At 41.1% G+C, this 25467-nt stretch overlaps 1 protein-coding gene across 1 annotated transcript; it reads right to left on the reverse strand.

The window, feature by feature from the left end:
* Positions 1-348: 348 nt before the first annotated feature.
* Positions 349-25089, reverse strand: LOC104534794 (oxysterol-binding protein-related protein 2-like). The gene is made up of 10 exons (XM_010184675.1): positions 24990-25089; positions 14418-14580; positions 6668-6815; positions 6346-6421; positions 5319-5453; positions 4460-4557; positions 3587-3769; positions 1336-1443; positions 1136-1225; positions 349-493 (listed from the first exon to the last, which is right to left on the reverse strand). The coding sequence occupies exons 2-10, from the start codon at positions 14452-14454 to the stop codon at positions 349-351; spliced, it is 1020 nt and encodes a 339-aa protein (XP_010182977.1). The 5' UTR covers positions 14455-14580; positions 24990-25089.
* Between the last annotated feature and the right edge of the window lie 378 nt (positions 25090-25467).

Raw genomic sequence — 25467 nt, forward strand, 5'->3', positions numbered from 1 at the left:
ACTGACTTAAACCACATGTAACTTCCTAGTATTTTTACATCAGGAGTTGGTAACAGAGCCACTTTCCTCATTCAAGGACTGGACATCATGAGTTTAGGGGTTGATATTTGATAATTTCTCTTTGATAAATCTCTGGCAAACACCATTTCTCTGAGCTCCCTTCAATACCAGCAGATCACACTGAAGTCAATACAAGTCCAAAGTGCATTGCCTTCTCATGAGATTAACACTGCCCACATCCAACCCCAACCAAAGGACGGTTTTAGCCCTCCACACACACCACCACTCGACAACTTCCATAAAGAAGGTGTTTTCCTTTCATTTCTCAGATTTCAGTATCTTTTCTCCCTAGTGAACCCTTACCCTTACCGGCTTCAGTTTCTTCTGCTCTCCACCTCTCTTTTCATTCTTTTTGTAAGTCTCGTATGTAGTGGGGTCAGTGCACCATAAGCATTCTGTCCACTTGCCATAGATCACACACAGCTTCTTTCTGCTGCAGAGAAAGCAAAGGAGCCTGAGCTTTTGCTTCTTATAAAGCCTTCTAAGCCAACTCAGGCAGATTCTGATCTACACTAAATACCCAGCTTCCTGCTTTGTTGTATTTTATGTTTCTTTGCGGATTTCTTAGAAGACAGGTATTTGATAATGCAAAGAGAAGGTTTCAGCTTATCCCAGTCCTTCTGGCATTCAGTCCTGCAGAACACACCCTCATGACTTAGTCGCATGCTTTTGCCACTGTTAAAATGAGTGTGGGTGCAATAAAGCCGATAGTTTACGATACAGAGACTCAGAGTCATGAAACAGGTTTGGAATTGATTAAAAATTTCTATATAAACATAGTCTCACTACTTTAAACTGAAGACTGGAACTGTGACTGTCTAACAGTGAAATCAGTTGTGACTATTCCACATTTTCCCTGGATACCTTTATTTCAGAAGACTGCAGAGTTTATCTAATAATGCTTAAAATTACCAACCTAGGATCCAGGGTTTAATACTGCCACAGAGAAGAGAAATGGGTTACAATCTGCATTGCTAGTAACTTCGCAGTCACATCGATTGTGGTCACCATGCCAGGACTAAAGAAATGCCACAGTGCTCAGAAACGGAGAGGCCAAGAGGTTTTCATCACTTACTTCTTGTCCTGAATGTATCCCTCCACTCTGTGAAGCTCTTTCCCAAACAGTCCACACGGTTTAAAATTAAGGACACACTTATCTCCAGTACTGTAGAAGAAATAAGTACATGCTTTAGGAAGCAAGCCCCTAAATACATCAGTAAGTCGATCTTGCACCAGTCTCTATAAGCCAACCCTCAGTTTCCCGATCAGCATTACCTGTGATTTACAATTTCTACTGTTCCGTATTGTTCTAACCACAGTTTACCAATAATTACATTATGTACACAACAGGTTGGATTTGTCCACGTGTAAGCTTCATTATGTCTGTAAAGAAAACAGAAACAAATGGATGTCTCGGGTTTGAGATGGAACATAAGCCTGCTTTCAATTCTATTCATGGCAGGGCAAAATATTTAACAACTCCTGTGAACGGCCAGCAGTTAACTTCAACACAGAAAAGAAACAGTCTTTGCTTTAAAAAGCCGACGATGTGTTGTATCTAAACATTACTGCAAGTTAATAAAGTGATATTCCCTTTATTTTTCGCCCTACTCACATTTAAATTTTAAGACTAACCCACTTGAAGCAATTTTTCATTTTACAAACACTGGGTGGTAAAGGCTTTTGAAGCTGAAGAGTGACACCAGGCAGCAAACTGCAGAAGTGGTTTCCACAGATACGCCACAAGTTTCCACATTGGTGTTTGAGGCCTGCTCCAGTGTCACTGGAGGCAATTTTGCGTGAGGGTGTGTGGTTTGGGGGTTTTTGGTTGATTGTTTAACATCACTGGGACACGGTAGCACTATATTCAGGCCTCATGAACATGACATTTCAAAATCCCAGTTATTACTCACTTGTTTTTAATGTTTTGTGAAAAAACTTTACAAAGACGAGTTAACAGATCCCAAATCCTTAAGAGACACTATTCTAAAAGCAGTCAAAAGGTTAAACAACAGGATTCCTCGTATCACTAAGCTTGGCACAGTCAAAGCCATCTATTCTCACTCATCTTTCCATGCTGATGAAACACTGAATGTACCTGGCTGGCAATCAGTCCATCTTAGGAAAGCTTGCAAACTCTATTTTAGTCCAAAGATACAAAAGCAAGCAGCGTCCTCCCTAACAAATGGCTTGTACTTCTACTCCCAGCAAGTGAACACTCCTATTTAATGTTTCCAACCAGTCCGTCACTTCCCAGTACAGAGAAAAAACAGATCATTGAATTCTGACTATTGTCCACAGCAAATTGTCTTGAAGCAGACATGAGAACAATGAGTGCTCTGCAAGTGGGGGAAAAATACCAGAACCCCCCAAACCCCACCAGCACACATTTTTCTTCAAAAAGTACTTGACAAAAGCTGTGTAGCTTAAAGCCAAACACAAGACACTCATGGCCAGCACTGATAAGTGGAAACACTTATTTATGCTGCAGAAGTAAAGAAGAAGTGCATTTTCTAATGCACGCTTTGAAAGCGCAGTCCTGGTTACCAGAACTGCAGTATTTAACACTGACTTGCAATTTTGCTTCCTAAACACTTCCTTGTTCGCTCAGGCCCTGAGCAGTTTTCACACTGCTCAAAGCAACAGAACGGCACAAATCACAACAATCAGAGGCTCAAAATTTGATTTCAACTTCTGCTGCTAACTTGAAAGAGTTCTTTAAAATAAATGCCTTAACCGTTTGTACTCCCATTTGAACCTGTGCCCTGTGATTTGATCAGAGCAAGAATGTTAATAGTCTTCGAAAAAAAGGCTCTCTCTCAAGCAACAAACTTGGTTTTTGTCACGTCTGCATTCTACACTAACATTCATCGTCCCTTCCACATTCAGAAGAAATTTCCTCTATTTCCATCAACATTTACATCCAGGACCAGTTCATATTTTCCTAAGCTTTGGAAGATTAGATGCCAGCAGCTCGACAAATAAACTCGGCTTTCAAAAGAAACTACAGGAAAAGTCGATGCTCGATATGGCAGGAAAAGTTGACTCTTATTGAAACCAAATGTCTAGAAGTTTCGTAAGCAAGTATTTCAAAAACAGCCTCAGTTTGGCTTCAGGAAAGCTTTTATAAAAAAGCGTCTTTGAAGCGTACAATTACAGAATGCTTTTTCTGCCACCATTACCTGGCGCATCCTCATGCCCTGCTTGAGAAAGCTCAAGAGTCTCTACGCCACCAGGGCACAAACCAACATACGGAAAGTCACGTCATTTATGAAACATGTACGCAGCCAGAGACAAGCCCAGGAGTAACTGGAGAGGCTTTCTGGATTTTGATAGGAAAGTGATCACGCACAGGAAGCGTTTGATAGGTGACAAGGCAATCTTAAACTCCTACAACTCTTCAGCAAGAGGTGTTTAGAGAATCACCTATGGAGAGCCAATAGGGTGATTATCACTTATCTTTTTATTTACATAGATGTTAAGGAGATCAACATGGAAATAAAGGGTATTTGCTTCTCATACTCACTTCAGAAGCTCCAAGGTAATTGTTCCCCGAGGCTCCGCTTCTATGCTCTTTCCCCAGAATTTTAGTTTGGGATAGATTGATCCATGGAAAATAAAGTCCTTATTGAGGCCTTCAGAATAAAATGCACTAATAGGTGGGTGGTGGCTGACTTGCTCAGATATAAACCTAAATCCTAAATCCTCCCTAGCAACAACAAAAAAAATGAGCATTAAACAGTATTTTTTTAAATGTTACAAGAGAAAAGAGTTACTTGATACTTCAAAAAAGTCTGAAGAAATTTTTAGATTGAGGATGAGACTTTTCCTTTTATAGTCTCATGACACATTTACAATTAATGAAATGAAAGAAACTTTACTCTGAACACCTTCTCTTCACACCCAAAATCAACCAGCAATCAAACACTTAAATGACTTCCTACCCGGAAAGGCATTTGAAGAAGTTTCACTGAAATAACTCTTGAAAATACTGAACTCTTTGGGCAGCAGCAGCAAGTCTGGCTGAAAAGTCTTTTCTCCACTGCAGATATATTACCTATTTATTTAAGCAAGCTGGAAGTCCTTCAAACTAACTCCTCTGTCTGACATGATCTGCAAAACACTGTTTAAATTTATTAATAGTCTCTGGTCAGGAAGCGTCTTTGGTGGAAGAACACAGACCATTTTTCCTCTGAATACTTAAATAATTGACTTTTATAGCAACTTCTCAAAGATTTTGAGATAGTTTGGGTAAAATAGTTTTAGGTATCCTCATAAATATATTTTAGTAGATTTTTTATTATTATTTATTTAACTGAATAAACAACTGCAGTAGCACAAGAGTCTGCTAACTCAAGAACACAAATAGCCCCAGCTCCCAGTTTGAAGTAATTATTACCTGGTTAATTCATAGGTTTCTCCTAACAGCGGGTTAAATGGTTTGCCAGTTCTCTCCCACTGAGAAGCTACAGCAGAAACTGCAAAAGCAGCTACAGCCTATAAGCAAATTAAGCACACGTTGTTATGAGAACAGTGCATTAAAACTAGGTTTAATATATTGTATTTGTTGCGCATTACAGCATTTCCTTATTCTTCCAAAAAGAAAGCGCTATACGTTGCTTAAGGCCAGAATATTTGTAAGTAACAGTATAAGTGATATGGAAGTGGGGCAATACAATTAATAAAAATCTCATTTTGAAAGCTACTCTTTTCTGTAATAAATTTTGTCAGGTTACGCTCTGCTCCATGCTTTTCCACCTACCTCCAAGAAGACAGCCTGCTTTTAGTACCACTCAGGTACTATATTCTACTCTCAGCAGTTTTGGACAAGAAGAGTGGTGAAGCTTGTCTCTGACAACAATTTTTCATGCAGTAACTTTGTAATCATGGAGCCACTTGACAAATCAGTTTAGGGTGACTTAAAGCCAAGAGCTCATCTTCACAACACACAAAACCACAAAGAGAGTCACAAAGTAGCCCTGAAAAGGGTTGAGGTCCTTGGGCATCGTCAGCTGTGGCTCTCTCCTGCCCCACACTTTTGGCTCAAACTCTGTGCCCGGCATCAAGTGTGAAAGTGTCACAAATATCTGACACAGCCACTGTAAAACAAGGAGTTTGTCTAGAGAGACAAATATGGGTATTCTTAAGATAGCCCCAGAGAAAGAAATACACTCAAGTGAGAAACTGTCTTAAAATGAAAGATTTTGGGAGAGAAAAACTTCTTCTGAGCTAACCAGAAGGTGGTAGCTGTTACTTACCTGCATTCTCTCCAGGGGGTCTGCATTACTACAAGCCTTATTAATGAGGTATATGTGTTCCATATATTCTGTTATCCGCTGAAGAAAACTCAATGGCTCGTTGAAGACAATAGGCATCGTAATCTTAGACAGCTCCTAATAAAAACAAAGGGATAAGTTAATTTGTTGGACACAGCACTAAGGTAATAACTGACAAGAAGAATAATTTTTAAAATCAGTTATGGGTTAGTTTGTTTATAGCCTTCTTCAAAAGACGTTTGGCAAGCCTATAGCAGACCTCTAAGTGCCATGGCTGAAAGGGGCCAGAAGTGCTGCAGAACCCTACCAGCAATCTGAAAGAGTAAACAACTTCAAAAATTGATCCAGCTAACCTAGTAAATTCAATAGAAATGTTACCTTCCAGTCCATGGCCTACATAAAACAGAAGAGGTTAAAATTTCCGTAAGTAGAAGCAATAATAATAATAATAATAGAAGCACCCAGCTCACTACTGATATTTAAAGTACCACGCACTCCTTTGAAATCCTCACATGCCTATTTGCATAAAATCTAATTATTTTACTGAAGTAACCACAAATTATTTCTCCAAAGGAACAGTTACATAAAGAACAGGATTTGGATTGCTCAAGCAAGTTTTAGTGGCTTTATTTCCAACTGAATGTTTTTCATTTCGCATGTGGATATAAGACAGACACAAAGTTCTCACAGAGATCTCCAATTCCCCAAGTCTTCTACTATACCCAAGCAAATTTGGCTGTTTAATTAAAATTTGCACTCATGCCTGAGCACTAAAGCATCGTTTAAGTGCTTCCTTACTTGCTTTAGCAACAGCTGAAGTAATTAAGGAAATAGTAATGGTTGTAAATGAATGTTGAGATGTAGAGAGCAGCAGTTTAAGATGATGTTTCCTATAGAAAAATACGCAAAATGCACCAGGTTTTATCCTTTGTCATCAGTTCTATGGAATAAAATTAACCAGTTCAAGTCAGGAGACTTAGAGTAGCCTACTTCATCCAAGCTAACTTACCAGTCCAATGCATTTTTTTAATATGCTCCACACGCTAAAATCACTTCTAGAAAACATTGGGGCAGGTAATGATGTCCTGTAATTGGAAAAAACCAACTGTCATTATTAACCACTTAAACAAGATGACATTTTCATTTGTAGGTATTGAAGTATTTATAAAGGAAGCAAAACATTAACCTAGAGTTGACACTGGAAGCAGACCGGGGAAATGTCTTTTTGGTTCCAGGGAAATCACCTCATCCAATGAGAGCAGTAATGCCCCAAAAGGTAACGGACCAGCACATACTCACTCCTCATTTACTGTGTGGTGCTACGTGTTTACCTGTGTCTCTTAATCCCATTTTCCTGAATCTCTGTCTCTCCGTTATGCTTTCCAGTCCTATTGCTTTGGTGCGGATCTAGATCAAGCATTTCTGTAACCTTATGATTTGCTTCTGAAAAGTCTCCTGAAGAATTGTCGGAATCAAAGCCTGTGTAAAAACCAGAAGGCAACAACAATTTTCTCAAGAACCTTATTATGCCACAGAGTGCCACGCATATTTTGTAACTCTCACAGCAGACGTACATTTATACCAGATTATTTTATTTTAAAGAAGAGAGTAAAAATCCTTTATTAAGTGACCTGATTTCCAAGAGTATTTATCACCAAGTATTGCATGACAGTCAAGCATTCTCAAATGTTTCACACTGCTGAACAGAAAACCAATTTAGAGTCTTACAGCTGATCAGATTAGCTGCACTGTCTGCTCTTCAGGGCTGCGGTGTGATTACAGTTATTTTGTTCAGTTACGTAGTTTTCCTCAAAGCCCTCAGAAAATTTAACTTAGCCTACTTATACTGCTAACAGGCAAGGAGAAAAAACATCCAGCAGCAAACATCCAGACTCCTACAGCAACAGAAATGTAGGCTATCTAACTTCTTTTTGCCATCCAAGTGTGCACACCGTGACGCTTCCCTAATGGTTGCAGCAAGAACCTGGGGACACCAAATTGAATCATTCCCTGAGCTCAAAGCACGACCTGCAGTAAGTAGCTCCATTTCCTATGCCCAATTCCATCCACTTGGGTAGGCAGCTACTGGAAACACCACTAAAACCAGCAGCCCCAATAACAACACGCTTTGAACAGCTTTAACCATAAAAAAGTGAAACGAGGAATGTGCAGGAACAGGAGCTTCTGTAATCAAGCAGTCTTCAGCACAAGTTGGACTAAACCAAGAATCCAAGATTTTAGTCAAATGACTTAATTTAAGTCACACTACTTCCCACATACACTTAGAATAATGCCAATTTATTTTTGCTTATGTCTTTATATAAGAAAATTGTAAAAAACATCTTATGCATATACACACACACACATTTGGTCGCTATCAACAGGAACAGGCCCCTTGTCAGTGCTGCCACACGACCGCAGAAACGAAGCACTTGTTAACAGCAACTAAGGATCATCAACACAACACCAAAATGATGCATCAATACAATTCACAACTGTCACAGTACCGCCACAGAAAGTACCTGGGGGTCCTGGTGGACAGCAGGATGACCATGAGCCAGCACTGTGCTCTTGTGGCCAAGAAGGCCAATGGCATCCTGGAGTGTATCAGGAGGGGGGTGGTTGTAGGGCAGAGAGGTTCTCCTCCCCCTCTGCTCTGCCCTGGTGAGACCGCATCTGGAATATTGCGTCCAGTTCTGGGCCCTCAGTTCAAGAAGGACAGGAACTGCTGGAGAGAGTCCAGCGTAGGGCTACAAAGATGATCAAGGGAGTGGAGCATCTCCCTTATGAGGAGCGGCTGAGGGAGCTGGGGCTCTTTAGTTTGCAGAAGAGGAGACTGAGGGGAGACCTCATTCATGTCTATAAATATCTAAAGGGTGAGTGTCACGAGGATGGAGCCAGGCTCTTCTCGGTGACAAACAATGATAGGACAAGGGGTAACGGACACAAGCTGGAACACAGGAGGTTCCACTGAAATTTGAGAAGAAACTTCTTCTCAGTGAGGGTGACAGAGCCCTGGCCCAGGCTGCCCAGAGAGGTTGTGGAGTCTCCTTCTCTGCAGACATTCAAAACCCGCCTGGACGCCTTCCTGTGTAACCTCATCTGGGTGTTCCTGCTCCGGCAGGGGGATTGGACTGGATGAGCTTTGGAGGTCCCTTCCAATCCCTCATGGTCTGTGATTCTGTGATTAGAGGAACATTTCTGTTGAAAATCATTCACAGAGCATTAATTCCTGAGTGCCACAAGGTCCAATTCTTCATGAACAACTACAAGATGACTTTAGTTCCCAGCTACCAGTTGAAGAGTCAGAATCCAAAAGCAACATGAAACGTGTGTATTTGCTGGCGTTCAATTCTTGCCATGGTTTTAAGGAATACACTAATATAATACTTGTATTCCTTTCATTCCTCTTATCACAACCTGGGCAACCGCTTGTCTGTGTGCTGACCATTCCCATCACACCCAGCTACAGCCCATCCCTGAGTCCAGCTGTGGGTAAAGATTTCAGAACATTACAAATAATGTAATGTTTCATGGAGTCTAATAGAGTAAAAAAATCAGTTTTGACAAAGATTATTTCAATTTCAAATAGAGTAAAATGTTGTGATCGTCTGTTTTAAAAATAGCATCCGTGATAAGTAGCACTTCAGCTTTTCCTTTTGTCACCATCTCCAAGAGGGTGCTTTTACTTTATCAGAGCAATTCAAGCAAGGTGCACACAGTCAGAAATAAAAAGCTGCATTTTTTTCCAGTAATCAAGACCATGACAAAACGTCGAAAACAGCACAAGGAAGTACCACCAGTATGACCTTATTTGGGAAACAGCCGGTGTAACGGGTGATCTCATGTGTTAAACTGTCTCCTACGTGTTGATGTCACAAGTAGGTAATTATACAGCAATACCCACATCTTAGCAGTGCCAGTACTCAACTGGGAAGTACAATCGTCATTTTATATATATATATATATGTGTGTGTCTGTGTGTGTGTGTCTGTGTGTGTCTGTCTGTGTCTGTCTGTGTCTGTGTGTCTGTCTGTGTCTGTGTGTGTGTCTGTGTCTGTGTGTGTGTCTGTGTCTGTGTGTGTGTCTGTGTCTGTGTGTGTGTCTGTGTCTGTGTGTGTGTCTGTGTCTGTGTGTGTGTCTGTGTCTGTGTGTGTGTCTGTGTCTGTGTGTGTGTCTGTGTCTGTGTGTGTGTCTGTGTCTGTGTGTGTGTCTGTGTCTGTGTGTGTGTCTGTGTCTGTGTGTGTGTGTCTGTGTGTGTCTGTGTCTGTGTCTGTCTGTGTCTGTGTCTGTCTGTGTCTGTGTCTGTCTGTGTCTGTGTCTGTCTGTGTATATATATTAAGGTTATTAAAATGAAGACTACCCTGAAACACCTGTCTTCAAAAAACACGTGCCTATCTTCAGTCAACCCCCAACAAAAATATTTATAACTTTATAAAATGGCATTTCTAACCACACATTAGCTTTTTTCAGAACCTGCCACAGTACAAGGAGATGGAAAAGGCAGAACAAAACAACTTTCATTAGTTTAACTGATGAAGTTGGAAAGATCAGAGGAGCCTTCTGGTACACGTGCCCTCAACCAGAAAGCTGATCAAGCACATCCAACATCAGGAACAGCATGGCATTTAATGGGCACTTCAATGAGATGCACACACCTAAATATAAAAGTAAAGCTTTGTAAGAGGAACAGTCAGCTGCCTCATGGGGAATATTTAGGAAAAACGTTACTGGAATTACAGTCTTTACATTGTACCTGAAATCCTGCAAATCCTACCACATGTTTCTTGTTGTCATCCACACTGATCTTTCTGTTTATCCAGGATTCAGAATTGGTTTGCCCTATTTCTGTACAGCACAATGTAAATTTAGATTCGTACATATGTATGTTACTTATGGACAACAATATGACATTGGCAAATAAATACCCATTCAAACAAGTGTCTTGCATACAAATACAAATTAAGTAAGATCCAGAAACACAAGATACATCAGAAGCGGAAAGTCTGCTTTACTAGGATGTATCTCCACTTAATTTAAAAAAAACCCAAACCCCACTAGGGTACACAGCTCGATAATTACTAGACTTTCAACCTTAAGTATCAGCTGGCTTGGCTATTACAAACCCACTGAGAAAGTTTTAAAAGCCATTTCCCAGTGAAATTGTAGAGTATTACAGTTCTGTAAACTATCCAGGTTCTTCTTCACAGAAGAAATACTGATCAGGAATAAAAACAGTTTACTGAAATCATTTGTTGTAGTTTTTCTCAGTTACAAAAAGAGTCTTTCTCCAGCTGCCATCAAAGCCTTGAACTTGCAAAACGGATCAGTGAGGCTGTACCTTGCAGGACAGTTTTTACAGTGAAGAGCCAATGGGAGCGAGGAAAAAAATGGCGATTGAAAAAAAAGGAGGACAAGGGACCACAGACAAAGAAAATGTCAAAAATCACCTTAAAAGTCGCAACTTATGTGTGGTAAGGGTGAAACAAAAGCCTTTCAAAAGTCTTAACTTTTCAAAGTCAAATATTTAAGTTGGGCACCAACATTAATCTAGTTCAAGAGCTTAAAGAAAAGACACTTGCCAGTAACTCTAGTTTTCTTAGCCTTCTTCTTCTTCCACATCCTGCAAACGAAATGAGTCCACTCAGACCACGCTCCAGATCCACCGACGCGGGAGCAGAGGAACACTGCTCTGAGTCACACGTGAGGACACACGACCGCCCCTTTCTACAGGCAGCAACTTCCTTAAATACTCATTAAGCCTCGTCACCCAAGACAGAAAGGGAATCAAAATAGCATAGTATCGCGAAACTTCAGGCCTCAGAAGGGCATAAGAAATAGGGATAAATACGCTGGAAGCACAGACAGCAAGTGAAGCAAGAGGTAATTTCTGCTTTGTCAGAAATTCCCATACTCGCTTTTCAAAACAAGTCCATCCTCACAACACGCAGCCGTACGGCGCTGCCCCGACAGGAGGAGGGCTGGCCTTTCACATCTGCAATACTTAAACACGGTGGCAGAATCCACTGATCCAGTTTGAGCCAGACATTATGAAAAGACACACATTTGCCACCAGAACATTCCCAAGAGACTCCCAAGGGGGGCACTCACTCATGAAGTAAGGATGTCAAGTGGCCAACTAATCAGCCACACTAATGACCTCCAAACGCAAAGCAACTTCTCTCCAAGGAAGCTCTTTACCAGCCACTAACTCGATTCATCACCCACGTAACACAGCCCATCCCACACATTTCCAAGTGTAATCATCATCCAGTCAGGGTAAGACCATCTGCCAGGAGGATGACTCCCAGCCACGCAGCCGACAATTCCATCACACGAGCGTGTCCTCTGGATGTGATGGGGACAGCGTCAGAAACAGGAAACTTCTCAAAGAGATGAAATCCACCACAACAAAACCAGGAGTCTCCTTAGGACAGATTCATGTTCTAGAAGTAGACGTCACCAATTAATAACTATGGAAAAGTTGTGGCGTCCTCAAGGAGCGAGCTCATAGCATCTTAAAGGAGGCAGCAAACTGCCTGGGCTGCTGCTGAGACTGCTGCAGAATCCTGAGCACGGCTTCCCACAGAGTTCAAGTGCTCTACTAAGCCCCGGTTTGCTGCATATAGGACACAAACCACAGTACTCAACTACTAAAATCAGTGAATTTATGGGAACACATTGCAGATCCCTCTGGGAAAGCAGGCCCCAGGACTCTGAGGGAGCAAGAGGAGAAGAGTATGGTGTACACGTTCTTTTGATCTCAACATGGAGCTAAGACCCAGCTGGAAAATGTGCTTCCTTCTGGTATTCCAGTCCCAGACTTAGAGAACAAACACACGTCTAAAGGTATCTTCTGCCCATCTGCTGATCTGACCTAGAGCGAGGTGAGTGTCCTTGGAGAGAACAGACTCAGGAGACTGCCAAGGACTTTTCATTTCTTTATCGAATTTTGGAACCCCAAATCCTGAAGTTTTCACTGTGGAAACTGAAAGCTCACCTTGGCTCAGAAAGGACCTCGATTCTGAACCTGATCTCCTGGGAGCACTGGATCTACACCCACCATGTCTAGACCATCCAAAAACTAAGAGACAAGGCAGGCACTACCAGGACCCATTGGAACCTAAAAAATTCAGCAGAGCGTCATCTGAAAGATACACAGTCCACAGTGCTAAAAGGAGCAAAGAGTTGCTACAGGCATCAGCAGTTGGGGAACATGAGTGCAGAAAGACCTATTTACAGTTGTTTTTAGCGTCACATTAATGTATGACTTGGACAAGACACAGCTACGAACTACTAGGTGTAGATGTCACTAGGTTTGTGCAAGTAATCCATCAAACCATGAGCATCTTCTGAAGCACTGAGCTGGAGAAAAAGATTGAGCACCTGTCTTCAAAGACAGTCCCAAGGGAGAAAGAAAGGATCTGAAACAAGCACTTAGCACTCCTCTTTAACCAAGCACCTGTGGGGTACACTCCAGGGCAACATATATAAGGGAAAAAAATTCAACATCATGTAGTTCCTGGAGTGGTTGCTGCACACCAAACACCCTCCATCAGAAGATGGCTGTGCTGAGAGCCTGTGAAGACACCACATCTTCTTTTGCTTCAAAACTTCTCTCCCGTGGGAAAATTAAGAAAGATTAGGAAGGGACAAGGAGTGCTCACAGAAGCGATGCTCAACATCCCACTTCCCAGCACAGCCAGCCAAGACTGCAAGGTAAAGAACATCTCATGTACAATAGCTCCAAGGTCATTACCCCCTTGAGCACCTGCAGGCAGAATCAAGCTTTTGAGGTTAAGGTGAAAAAGAGGAAAGAGGACAAAACCAGAGTGTTCAAACGCAGATGACTCAAACACCAAGGGCTGTGCATTTCTGCAGCAAGGGTCAAAGGAGCGCACCACCAGGAAAGCTGTACGACACAAACCTCATAACCACATTTCTGTTGACCTTTTTCAGTGGGGAAAAAAAATAAAATCTAGTTCATTCACGGCTGCAGTCCTGAGCTCCTGGAATTGCAAGATTACTGAAGACATACAGGAACAACCCGTCATCTTCAAGATTATGCTGGTACAGCAATTTGATTTTACAGATGAATTTAGAGCCCCTATGGCTCCCAGCTAGCATGAATGCAATCTAAATCCCCTCCTCTCCTCCAAGACAAGTCCTATACAGTCCACTGTCAGTCAGATTGCTTCACCCAATCCTTCTGTTTACTTCTTATACGAATTCCACACCAACTATGTCTAAGTCCACCCTACCCACCTGTATCTACCCCGCTCCTTCCATTCCTTAAGCCTTCACCTTTCCCACGATTCGCTTTTCATTCCTGTAATTCTACATTAAGCACTCACCATCACCAGCATTTCTCATTTCACCTCTGTTACAGGATTTCTGAATACATATTTAACTGGAAGTCTTTAAAACTGTTTGAGATCTTTGAAAGGATTTTTTTTAATTAAACTACTTTAAGGATTTTCTTTCACCAATAAAAACCACATAAGGCTTTTATAAGTAACCATTCATCCTTATTAGTTCACAGATAAGTACTATTTGATTCACTGCTCAAGTGTGAAGTGATTCATTCGTGTTTGCTTTTCTAGAAACGCCACTGGATTGCAAGGATTTTTGGCTCCTTATCTTGAAAGCATACTTCTACAGTAATTTGTTTCTGACTAGAAAAACATTTTCCACTTCAGTTCTTTAGGATAAGTTTTCCATTAAAATAAAGAAATGAATAAAATAACAATAAAAATAACTCACAGAAGCTATTTCACCCTTCAAAGGGTCTTAAAAGCATTACTTCTCAAGCTGTTGCTAGATTACCTGCATTTTACAGAACATTAAAGCAAGACTTGGCCACTGAAGAACTGTTAGAGCGATAAAATGATAGCCAGCATTAAGCTTTAATAAAAACCCTTCAATCCCAAGTCTGAACTTGAATTCTAATTCCTCCTTTCTTCTTTTCAGAAGATAGTATGACAAGGTTTACCAACAGCAGTTTACTTTTTTATTCATGTATTAACAGCAATATATTCCTAACCCTCTTTTGCTCTTCTTGGCACTGTGCCTATCACTCACCCGTGACGGCATCATAAAACTCTTCTTCACTATTCATCCTTCAGTGTGAAATCTCTGCACAGCCAATCCAGCGTCCTCTAATGCATCGTTGAACTTGATCTGGAGGTTAAGTAGCTGCGCTGTCCGAGTCTTCTTTTTGCGGAACCCAGCTACTTTAGATGATCTATTTGACAAGACAGGAAAACAGAATTAGCAACTTCCACATTTCTTCTGTGCACAAACACGCACACTTGACAAATATTAATTTTCCTATTTCTTCCCATGGTAAAAGACTGATTTTTGCCTTCACAAGTAAATGCCCTTTTCGATACCAAAGTCATTCTGAAGACAAATGCTGCCTACCACACGAACAGCTGCTGTACTGTGCCACACTCCCCTCTATACAAATAGATCATACACATTACTGTAAAATATATACTATTTACTGCCAGTTATAGTTCAGGCAAGTACAGCTACAATGAGCAGAGAACTGAAGGAAGAAAACAAACAGCTGGCAAAACAAAAAAAATCTCCTTTTCAGCCCGACCACATCCTCAACTAAGAAAGTTGGGAATGAGAAAGGGAACTTTGTGTCTCGAAATCTCACTCTTGCATAAAAACGCTGGGCCTCACTGAACATCACACAATCGGTATCCAGTGACCGTTAGAGGAGTTTTGTCAGGCTACTGCTATGAACTCTTGAAAAGACAACGGGAGGTTTTTCCCTGTAGAGGGAGAGCGTAAAGAAACAGCAAACTTTTTCTCAGCAAAGCCAAGCACACTGCAAACAACTCACAGATTTATGAAGCATTCCAGCTTTTTTTTATGGACAGACTAAATTAGATTTTTTTTCCCCAGACGGTTGGCAATGGCATAACAAACATTTTTACTTCACCCAATTTTAATCTAAGGAGGAGAATTGAGAAAATGTCGTTTCCGCTCTTACAAATGTTCCTCAGGTACCAAGGACGAGCCAAGTACACCGAGATAAACGACAGCACGGCGATGCTATCGATATCCCTTCAAAACAACCTCAATCTGTCAGTCTCAATTTTTTACGAGCCTTGAAGATCCCACTGCTTTTGTGACAGTCGTTTTTCCCGAGTAATTAGAACTTGCACAATTCCAGTCCAATTAAGAGAAACAAAGCCAGAAGCACTCTCTGCTCCTAGCAGAGGAACTTGCCATACTTGAAGCCAATTCCTTCTTCCCCTCTCGCAAGAAATCAAACTGCATCAGTCCTCCTGGTTGTACCTCACTGCCCAGAGCAAAAGCTGTCTGAATGTCTCTCACACATACAGTCCTCCCAATTCTCCAGTCAGGAGGAGAAGCTAGAATAGCACATTTTGGAACTCATCTACGTTAATGAACGTAGCGTTTGCCTTAAGTCTTGTGTCTGTCAAGGCCAGGTATTTCTGTTTGTCACTTTTCCCTTAGCAACTCCCTATTTCCTCACCTCTACAGGATTTTGTAACAAGCCCTGCATGATGGCGAGTATCTGAATTTCCATGTAACCTTCTGCAATTTCTTATTTACAAGTCCTCATCTCCACAAGGACAAAACTCTACACAGCTGCTTCTCTCAACTGCTGTTACAGCGCTGTTGCAATTGCTCTCAGCTGGACGACCGCTTCCTTCCCTTTTTCCTGTGCTCTTCTCCATCGCAGACCTTTAAATCTTCCCCAACTTTCCTGCTCAGCAGTTGCCTTACTTTTGTGCTGTATTCTCCTAGGCAAGGCTGCAACAGCTCCAAACATTTACAAGTCACATACACGTATTTGAGAAGACTTCCAGTGCAAAACTGTCAGCAAGTGCTCTGCTTGCAGAAGGCAAAGGAGCAGCAGCTTCGCTTCAAAAAGATACAGGCAGTTCAGCCACCAGCAACCACACTGCCCCAGAGTCAAAGGAGAAATCCTCTTAATATTTATGGTTTCAATTGTCCACAAGTATTGCATCCGTCTAGCAAAACAGCAGCCAATATTTCCAGAAGAAAATCTGTATATACACAAGATACAGCCCTTTCATGATCTACAATTCCCTCATTTTCTCCATGTTTTCTTGCATCTTCCCTTCTTATGTTTAGTCTCTAATTTTTATTTAAACTCTTGCAGAGTTATCCTACTGTTGCATACAACTCACGTGGTGGGACTCTCTTCTGAAATAGCCTTGTATCTACCTGCAGCACATAAAAAAGGAAAAAAACCCTGCTAATTCAAAACCTACCCCTGTTTGCAGCTGAAATGCAAGGAGCACAAATCCTCAGGGCTGCTATCCAAGCACAGCCACTTAAGATATCAGCTTGCAAGCTCCAGAGATGCTTTGTAAGAGCAACTCCAGCATGTTACAGTCTTGTACAGAAGGCAGTAAGAAATAAAAATTATGATTTAATGATAAATGGCATTTTTAAGAGCCTTAGAGTGAACAGGGTCGTACAGATGAATGCCAGTTTGTCCTCTCTGCCATGCTGTACAATAACTGCATTACAAAAGGCCTTGTGAAGTGGAACTGCATCACACAGCGCAGTTTCACTACAGAGACAATGAAGCTTCCCTATAAAAATGTTCACCAAGCACAAATGAAGTAACTACAACCAAAGACTTAACTGCAAACAAGAGTTATGCTGTGTTTACCTCACCACACACCTTAAGCTCATCGTTATTTGAAAACGAAAGTTCAGTCATATCCCTCTAAGTGATATACAAGCTTAGTAACTATCACCTAAAAACCTAAATATTCATGGCAGTTACTTTAAATAACAGTTGAAAATTCTCCTAAAGTGCTAGGAGAATTTTTAAAACAATAAAGTAATACATTTTGCATCAGAGTTACACTAGAAGTACAATGCTCATATCACTTCTCTTAAATTCAGTTCTTCTACTTAGCAGAGATTCATGTGAATTTGCATGCAGCTGAACACACACTGATAACAGCATTTAGCTTTCAGGAGCCAAAAAGATAGGATTAAGTCCTTTTTCTTACTCAAAACAGCAAAAAGCTACTTTCAGCTAGGTTGGAATACCAGAAGACAAAAAACATCCTGTTTGCTTCATACTGAGCTTGTGTAATCTGCGTTTCCTCCTCCATGTCCGTGATGTACCCCAAAGAATTCACTTACACACTTGCAACTGTAGTTAACAGCTTCTGTCAAAATTGCTCTTCAAGGAAGGGGCAATACCCCTGCATCAGACAGACCTGGAAAAGCTTTCCTAAAGCACAAACATCGTTTCATGTCCACAGCTTTTAGTCCTCCAGTGTAGAAGAAATACAAAGTATATAGAGATATTTTTTTACATCCGTAGTAATGGTTAGGAATATAAACATTTTCCATACAGGACTTCACTCGCTCTTCGTTGTGGAGAATGCTGTGAGCAATCAGGCGTTGCTGGTTTATAGGTTAACGTTATCTTGGTGGGCTTCACTTCAACAGCCAGAGGCATCTTAAGAACTGGAAATTCGTAATTTAATGATGACAACACATCCCTGACCACAAGCAGCCCAGATTTTGTGGTTTACAAGATAAGCAACAAAGCTCCTCCATTTCCTCATACTTTAAGGCTATGGCTTGGTAAATACTAATTGGATTTATTATGGGATTTGTGTGCATGAATTAAAACTGCCACATTTGGTTTTTTGTTTGTAACAGATTGATTTCCCTAATGTTATTTTTGAAGGTCAAACTGAAAGACGACAGCTAAAACCATCCCAAAAATGTCTAACACCCATCACAACAGTACAACTTCATAACTGGTTGGTAAATCTGTACTGCAGGCTGCGTTATCGTATACCCTGCTCTGAGAAATTCTATTAGGTTGTCCAGAACATTCACAATGCAATTTTCTCTCTTTGAAACGACATTTAAAGTGAGTGCCAAGGCAATTAACAGAAAACAATGAAGCTTTACATAATTTATTGAAAGAAGTCTTGGACAAGTTATTTGAGCAGAACCCAGTTTTTCTGGTCATTTTGCTTATTTGCATGCCAGTGCCTACACTACACCAAACTAGACCAGCCAGAGCTAAGCCAAATAACTTTGAAGAGCTTCTGGTATCTTCTAACCAAAGGACTATCATTTTGCTTCCTCTGAAATAAGCTTGCACCTTGGTGATGTTGTAAAGCCACCCCCAAACAGGTTAAACAAGGTATTACGGTGTCCAGTAATACAATTTAGAAATGCAGATACCAGCGCTGCGCAGATTGGAGGGTCCCCTACAAGCTGACAGTCCCCAGCAGCAGAAGGCACAGGGAACTCCTTTCCAGAGGAACAGCAGCAGTCAGATCAGTCCCAGACTCTGCACAGTTCCCAGCTATTTTAAACCATTTCCTCCCACTTGAATTTATTTTTAAAACCAGGCCAACAAAAGTGCAAGACGTCGCAAATCACATTAAAGCACCTCATTCACCCACCGCATTCTGTGACGTGCGTGCGAGCATCTACACGAGAAGAGATGCACGCACCCCTCGGAAAGACAGGCTCCCACAGTGGTTGACCTTAACGTCATTTCATGTGCTTACAGCTCTGTCAAGTACTCAAAGGTGACGTTTCCCATGCCATTTATCTGGATGTGTTAGTAATCCCTCAAATTTGTCACCACCTGCTCCTTCTCAGATTCCATTCCTCAACAGAAAAACATTAATAAAACAGCTCGGATCCTGGATCCTCACAACTCAAACACCCATTAAAGACCACCAAACACCAGTACCTGTTCAAACCAACCTGCAAGAGCTCAAACAATGTCACTACTATGACTTAGATAATTCAACGTAACTAGTTACTCCATACTAACTCATTCTCTTAATCCTCAACAAAGCCCCAGCCGGTTAACCAAAAGTTACTCCTCCTTAAAGAAATATTGACATTTCTACAGAAAGGGGAGCACGGAGAGCTCATTCGCCTGGAATGTGGTTCAGCAAGGGCAGGTTTGAGGCCTGGGGCTGACTGCAGCTGCAGGGTCTTCTGAAATTTCACATCATGCAGCAAGCACGGAAAGCCACTGCTTTGTTAACACCATCCTGCTACCTTTAAGAACCTGGTTTTTTCACTCAGAGCACAGATCTAAAACACTGGGTCACATTCATGATATGGACATTGAATCTACTTGTGGGCATTTACATAAAATCAAGTACAGAAACAGTGAGCGGTCTTGAAAATAAACACAGACCTTCACCAGCATGAGCAGGTAGGGTGTAAGAAGTTCAATACACTGGAATTAAATTTAATTTCTGAAAATTTAATTTAATTTATTAAAATACTGCACAAGTACTGCCAGGAGTGGAATAGAAAGGCGCAAATCCTACGAGCTCTAAAAAGCCACTCAGTTTTCATGTTCGTTCTTTTCTTTAAGGGGTGAAAAAGGTACAAGCTCAATTTAACAGAACTAGCACCAACAGAATTTAAAATCAGCTCAATACAAAGGAAAAATAATGCCATGTTCCCTTTACTCTACCTAACAGCACATGGTAATAAAGAGCAGCATTTCCATTAGTTGGACATTCTGGGCTCAGGATGCACCTTCTATCCAGAAAGGGACTCCAAAAGAGCCAGCAGAAGATCAAATATACACACCCTTCACATTGACGCTCAAAATAATAAATAAAAGAAAGGAGAACAAACGAATCCACCAGTCCTGGCATGACTGGTGGAATAAGAGCCAACCCCATCCTCTCTTGAGTTGCCAGCTGAAATCAAACGTAGCTGTAGTACTTCAAGGGACAGAAATAGCTTGAACTAGAAAATAAATATGCATGTGGCTTTGCTTCATACGCATCTCCAGAAAGCATCAAACTGCAGTGTTTCATCTCTGAATGAAAGCTTCAGCAAGGATGAATCTTAATTGACTCATAAAATTAGGTTACCAACAACACTGGATCTCAAACATCTATAAAAATTAGCCAAGAAGTCCATTTAATTGGCAATTTAGATACTTGCTGTAATTATTATGCGCTTAAAATCTGCCAGAAAGATGGCAGAATCCAGAAGAAGGTTTCATTTACCAAGTTAGATTTGTTTCTTACTCCAACACGTGAACGCAACGGCATCTTCCACCAAGGTGAAACCCTCTCCACATCCGCAGTAAGAGAAGGGAACTTCTCAAGTCTGTCAAAGTGGAGTGAAGAGGATTTGCTTTATTCGATTTGGTTTTTCCCTTGACTTATTCAAGTGTCTTTGTCTCTACCCCCAGGTTTGCTCACTTTTGCCTTCCCAAATCTCTCCCACACTCCACATCTGGGGGGAGCTGCGTGGGGCTCAGCTGCCTGCTGGGGTCAACCCTCAAGAGACCCAAAGCAGCAAAGCACCCTGAGCTGATGATTTAAACTTCTTTTTAAAGCCCTTGAAACAAGGACGGCAGCAAACTGCACATCTGAAAATGAAGCTTTGAACACGCGAGCCAACCAGTTTTATGGCAGAGAGAATCACATTCTGTTCTCTCAGGAATGCAGATTTTTGGTGATCATTCACAAGAATCAGAGCCAACTGAAACACCAGAAATCTGGATTGCAACTGAGTTCAGGCACAGAATTTGTTTCTGCATCAGCAGATTAATATTTCCTGATGCAAAACACTTCAGTGAAATTCCCAGAGAACTCTGTTAATGTTCCATATTTAAAGGAAATTCTCATTTTTTCACACTACATCACTGCTTTGAGACATTTCTCCACCTCAGAGCATCTGGTACAGCACTGTTTGGACTAAGTAGACTTCCCTTGGAAACTATTTCATTGCCCACAATTGTAAAAGACAGCAAAATTCTGCTTTACAAGCCTTCTCTATCCGTGATGCATAATGCCAGGTTTGATCCTGACTGATAATCCAGCTCATTTCTAGCCACACTGTTAAGAAAACTCAGTAATTCAATACTGTATTGTAAAACAAGTTACTTCTGAGCAGTGTCCTGAGGATTTGTTTTATCTTATTTGTAAGAGACAAGGTGGGAAGTAATCAATAACTCCAAGCACAGCAGCTTTAGACACAAGTGGCAGTAGATGTAGAATTAATCATTTATGAACTCTTCTCTTTGAACCAAAACTTACTTTGAAGGTAAAATTAAGTATGCTTGAATGTTTCTCATCGTAATGGAAACACCCCTACAAATTGATCACTGAAGTTTATGAATGTGAAGACAATTATGGTGCATGACATCACTGGAGACAACCCCTACAACAGTTAAAAAAGCAACAGGTTTGGTTTCTAGATCTTCCTACTAAAAGGCACTTTTTAAGCTTTGACTCTGCGGATCCATTCTCTGCAGGCAGATGTGGTTTTTACTTTTATTCCATACAAGGCATCTTACAAGTTCAGTTTTAATGAAGAATCCACCCAGCTACCTGCTCAGTAACATTAACCCACTTGGATAATGAAATGGTTGCACAGCACTCAGAACTACATTTAAGCCAAAACAAGACCACATATTAAAGTTATTTGCATCTCTAAACATAGGCAGCATTTTTGTTTCACTATTAAACAACTGTTCAACAGTTTCATTGACGTTGTGCAAAACCTAGAAAGAGCACACCCAACAAGTTCTGTTCTTCTAACAAAGCTCTCAATGCACCCAGCAAACAAACGTGCTGCTACGCAGACATTATAGATGAGTGAACCAACTTCTTCACAGCCTTACCACGTACACGTGTTATAATTGAGAGGTATTAAAAGGATTTGGGTTCTCACTTGATTGCACGGCGCACTGCGTCTGAAGCGAGTGAGGGGAACCAGACACACCTCAGAATTCAAATGCTTACATCTTCAAACTTCCCGTATCATCATTACTAGAAACAAACCCCAGTGAGACACATCAACAGGTTCTTTGCAGAGCCCTAAAATAAACTGACTCAGAAGGGTAAAAATAACATTAGCAAAAATACAATGCAGTTATCCATTCATGAAAATGCATTTCTTGACCAATATATTAAGAGTGCAGACCTCCTTGTGATACCCCAGAGGTTCACAACTCTCATCTCATCTGAAACTCTGCACAGCGCAGCAGAGGAGTTGAACTGGAACAGGAAAGCCAAGGTCTCCACTCAGCCTAATGCAAGCACGGGCATTACGCATCCAGCAGAGCAATATCCAGTTTAAGTTTTAGACTCTAAAGCCAAGATTAAAAAGGTCCAGATGTATTTCTGCAGCTGCAGGCACAATTCACCTTTTGTGCACGCTGCCACCAGCTTCAGAAACAATCACACGAAGAGACAACGCTGTCCAGCCTCCTGCGTTTTCTGAATGGGGGGCAGCTGTAATTCACTAAAAATCTGTCTCATTCAATTACATGCCTAATAAAATATAGTGAAATAATCTAAAGGACCCGTCTAGACCAACAAATGAATTTCCAATTGTAACTGTATTTAAAAATATATAATAAATCAAGTTTAAGTAAGCTCAGTCTATTCTTGTAACTTATTGATCCTGAAAATTAAGACATTATCTTTGTGCACCGAATCAACAATACATTTTTGAAGAGTCTAACTGAAAGTAATGGTGAGCCACATTTGACACATTCTAATTGCTTACTGCTCTCATGTAACTTGCTGTTACAAGCCTTTAAGAATACAAAGTAAATAATTACATCACCATACATTCTTCTGCACAGTAATTATTAAGAGTTCGAGGACTGAGATAATGAATTCTTTCATTCCAAGCGGTGGAACCACCACACTGGTCTATCCCATAAAACAATAAAAACCATTTTTTTTGGTAACTGGAAAGATATCAAAGTTCTGTATCTTCCAAAGTGGCAGATACAGGGTCACCAACTTTCTCATTGCTCTCGCTCTCCAGCTTGTTCAGCCAGGTGACGATGCCCCTGTGATCAGTCACATATCCAAATTCACAACAACCATCCACGATGTTGAACACTCCGTATGTAACACGTTTTCTCTGCACACCTGATTTTGTGCATTTCTCCCATCAACCGTAAGAGAACCAAACATTTTAGCTATTTCACAGAGAACAGACTAAACGCTAAGCATTTCAAAACATCGTATCAGAGTCAGATACAGACATTTCTTATGTCCTAATATTCTGTGATCTTCTTGACTCAGGTGACAAAACTGATGCTGAGTGAAGAACTGGAAAAAATACCAACTCGTACACAGAAGTTATCAAGTAGCATGATGTAACATTGCATTGTTCAAGGACAAGTTACTTCAGATACCAAAGCTAATGAATTATCTGCTTAAAAATTCAGGGTGCTTGTACGTGAATCTTGCTTTCAAACAACCACCAAAAAATATCATCTGACTGGCACTACAAACAGTGATTTAAAAATATAGTCTTATCAAAGCGAAAAAGCCTGATTGGTGTGTTTTCCAGCCAACACTAAAATAACAGAAAGCTAAGCTCTCCACCTTTGTTCTAGGTCAGCATGTGTGAAGCTCACACAGTAGAATTCACAAGAAGAAAGACTGAAAGAAATACCAGTTCCAATCACAGGACCTGTCAGCTTGAGCAAGTACACATCACGGAAAGCAGCACCAGCATTAACACTGATTTAAAGAAACAATTCAGTAACAAAAATTACCCTCCACGATCAGTTACCAAATCAAGTACACTTGCACAGATGTTCGCAAACGAATAACTTCTGCACCACACCATTTTTCAGTATTGCATCAACTGAAACCTTTAACCTAGCTAGGCTTCGACTACTTGCAGGCACAGAGCTCGTTGGCTAATCATCATCATTTGCTACCTTGAACTTTTTTCTTCTGTTTATGGCTGAAGAGCCAGTTTTGGAGAAAAATGACATCTTTATTCCTGGATAGCGTATGTCTCGTGTTTCCTCTCGAGCACTCCTTGAAGTTACAGGTTCATTTTGAGGTGCTGTCGGTGCAGGAGAGCCACGTTAAGAATTCCTCTTGATTTTCTCCCAGATTGCCCTCAACTTTCTGTCACACGGTCAAACATTCGTATGACTTGACAACTATTTTAAGAAAAGCTGTTTACAGTAACCGAAAACCCAGGGGGTTACTTAGGGGAAAATCACTGCTCGGAATTTCTTGCTTCCATGCTAGTTTAGCCAGTTCTCCTACTTCCATCCCACAGCGCAGCGCTTTATGGTTGGATGTTACCCAAGCCACTGCTTCCAGAAATTGCCCTGAGGCTTTCAAAGTCCCAAAACATACTGGTAGAAAGTTTGTTAAGATGGTATATACGTGGTTGCCCCCAGATGTCAACGCGAATGTGGAGTTACTGAACTCTGCAAGGTAAGTTGGAATGAAACAAGTTTATTTTTTCTTGCATGCGTAAGCTTGAAAAAAGGAACCATTCCTATTGCTGTACCACGCTTCACGTAACCTACGCTGCAGAGCCATGTCTCCTTCTTAATTTTCTTTTTTGAAAGTTTAAACTGAGAAAATTCACCAAAAAATGAAAGCACTACCTGCTGGCACTGCCCGTGCTTTGGCAGATGCTTCCGAGGGGAAACACAAGGCTACAGCAGACACTAAAAACAGAAAGCGATTTCGAACCCGCATCTGAAATTCTGGCCTGCAAGTGCTGCAAAGTAACAAACTGCTTCCCAAAGGGGTCCTGAATCCAAACATACAGACAGCACAAACACGATTAATATCCAAATTAAATAAATGGCAACATAATTTATACCTTTGTTACCATGCAGAAGTTCTGGTGGCATGATATTTAAAAAAAAGCCCTTTTTCCTGCTATTTTTCCCATCTTGCTTGTCTCCCTTTCAGGAGCTCTGTAAGAGAAACATTGAGTAGGTAACTGAAAAACCAGGAAAAAAAAACCCAATCAAAAACCAAACTCAAATAAATGCTAACTGCTCCGTGTGCTTCAGCTGTGGCCTAAAAGGGCCCTTGAGGCTCCCGTATGGTGCTGAAGCTGAGCTCAACGCATTCGTCTTGGGAACTGGGTGCCACAGACTCCTGTGTTGAACTCCCCAGCTCCAAAAGCAACCAGGGAAAAAAAATAAAATCAGAAAGTCTCTACACGAGGACTGAGAGAGCTCCACGGACCAGCAACCCCTGCTCTGCGCACCAACGTCCTTCAGCCCCCGCTGCCTCTCCTGTCCTCGGAAAAGAGCCCCACGCTTGAGAGCACGGCCCGGCCACCCAGCCCG

The sequence above is a fragment of the Mesitornis unicolor genome, unplaced genomic scaffold (genome assembly GCF_000695765.1).
Source record: "Mesitornis unicolor isolate BGI_N332 unplaced genomic scaffold, ASM69576v1 scaffold16325, whole genome shotgun sequence".
Classification (NCBI taxonomy): Eukaryota; Metazoa; Chordata; class Aves; order Mesitornithiformes; family Mesitornithidae; genus Mesitornis; species Mesitornis unicolor.

Bases quoted from the DNA above. Each gene is read 5' to 3' on its own strand.
- LOC104534794 (XM_010184675.1), bottom strand. From the start codon at position 14,454: ATGAATAGTGAAGAAGAGTTTTATGATGCCGTCACGG. The intron at 6,422-6,667 runs GTAAACACGTAG...TTCCAATTACAG, and splicing joins AATGGGATTAAGAGACACAG to GACATCATTACCTGCCCCAA. The intron at 494-1,135 runs GTAAGTGATGAA...CTTTCTCTGCAG, and splicing joins GGATACATTCAGGACAAGAA to CAGAAAGAAGCTGTGTGTGA.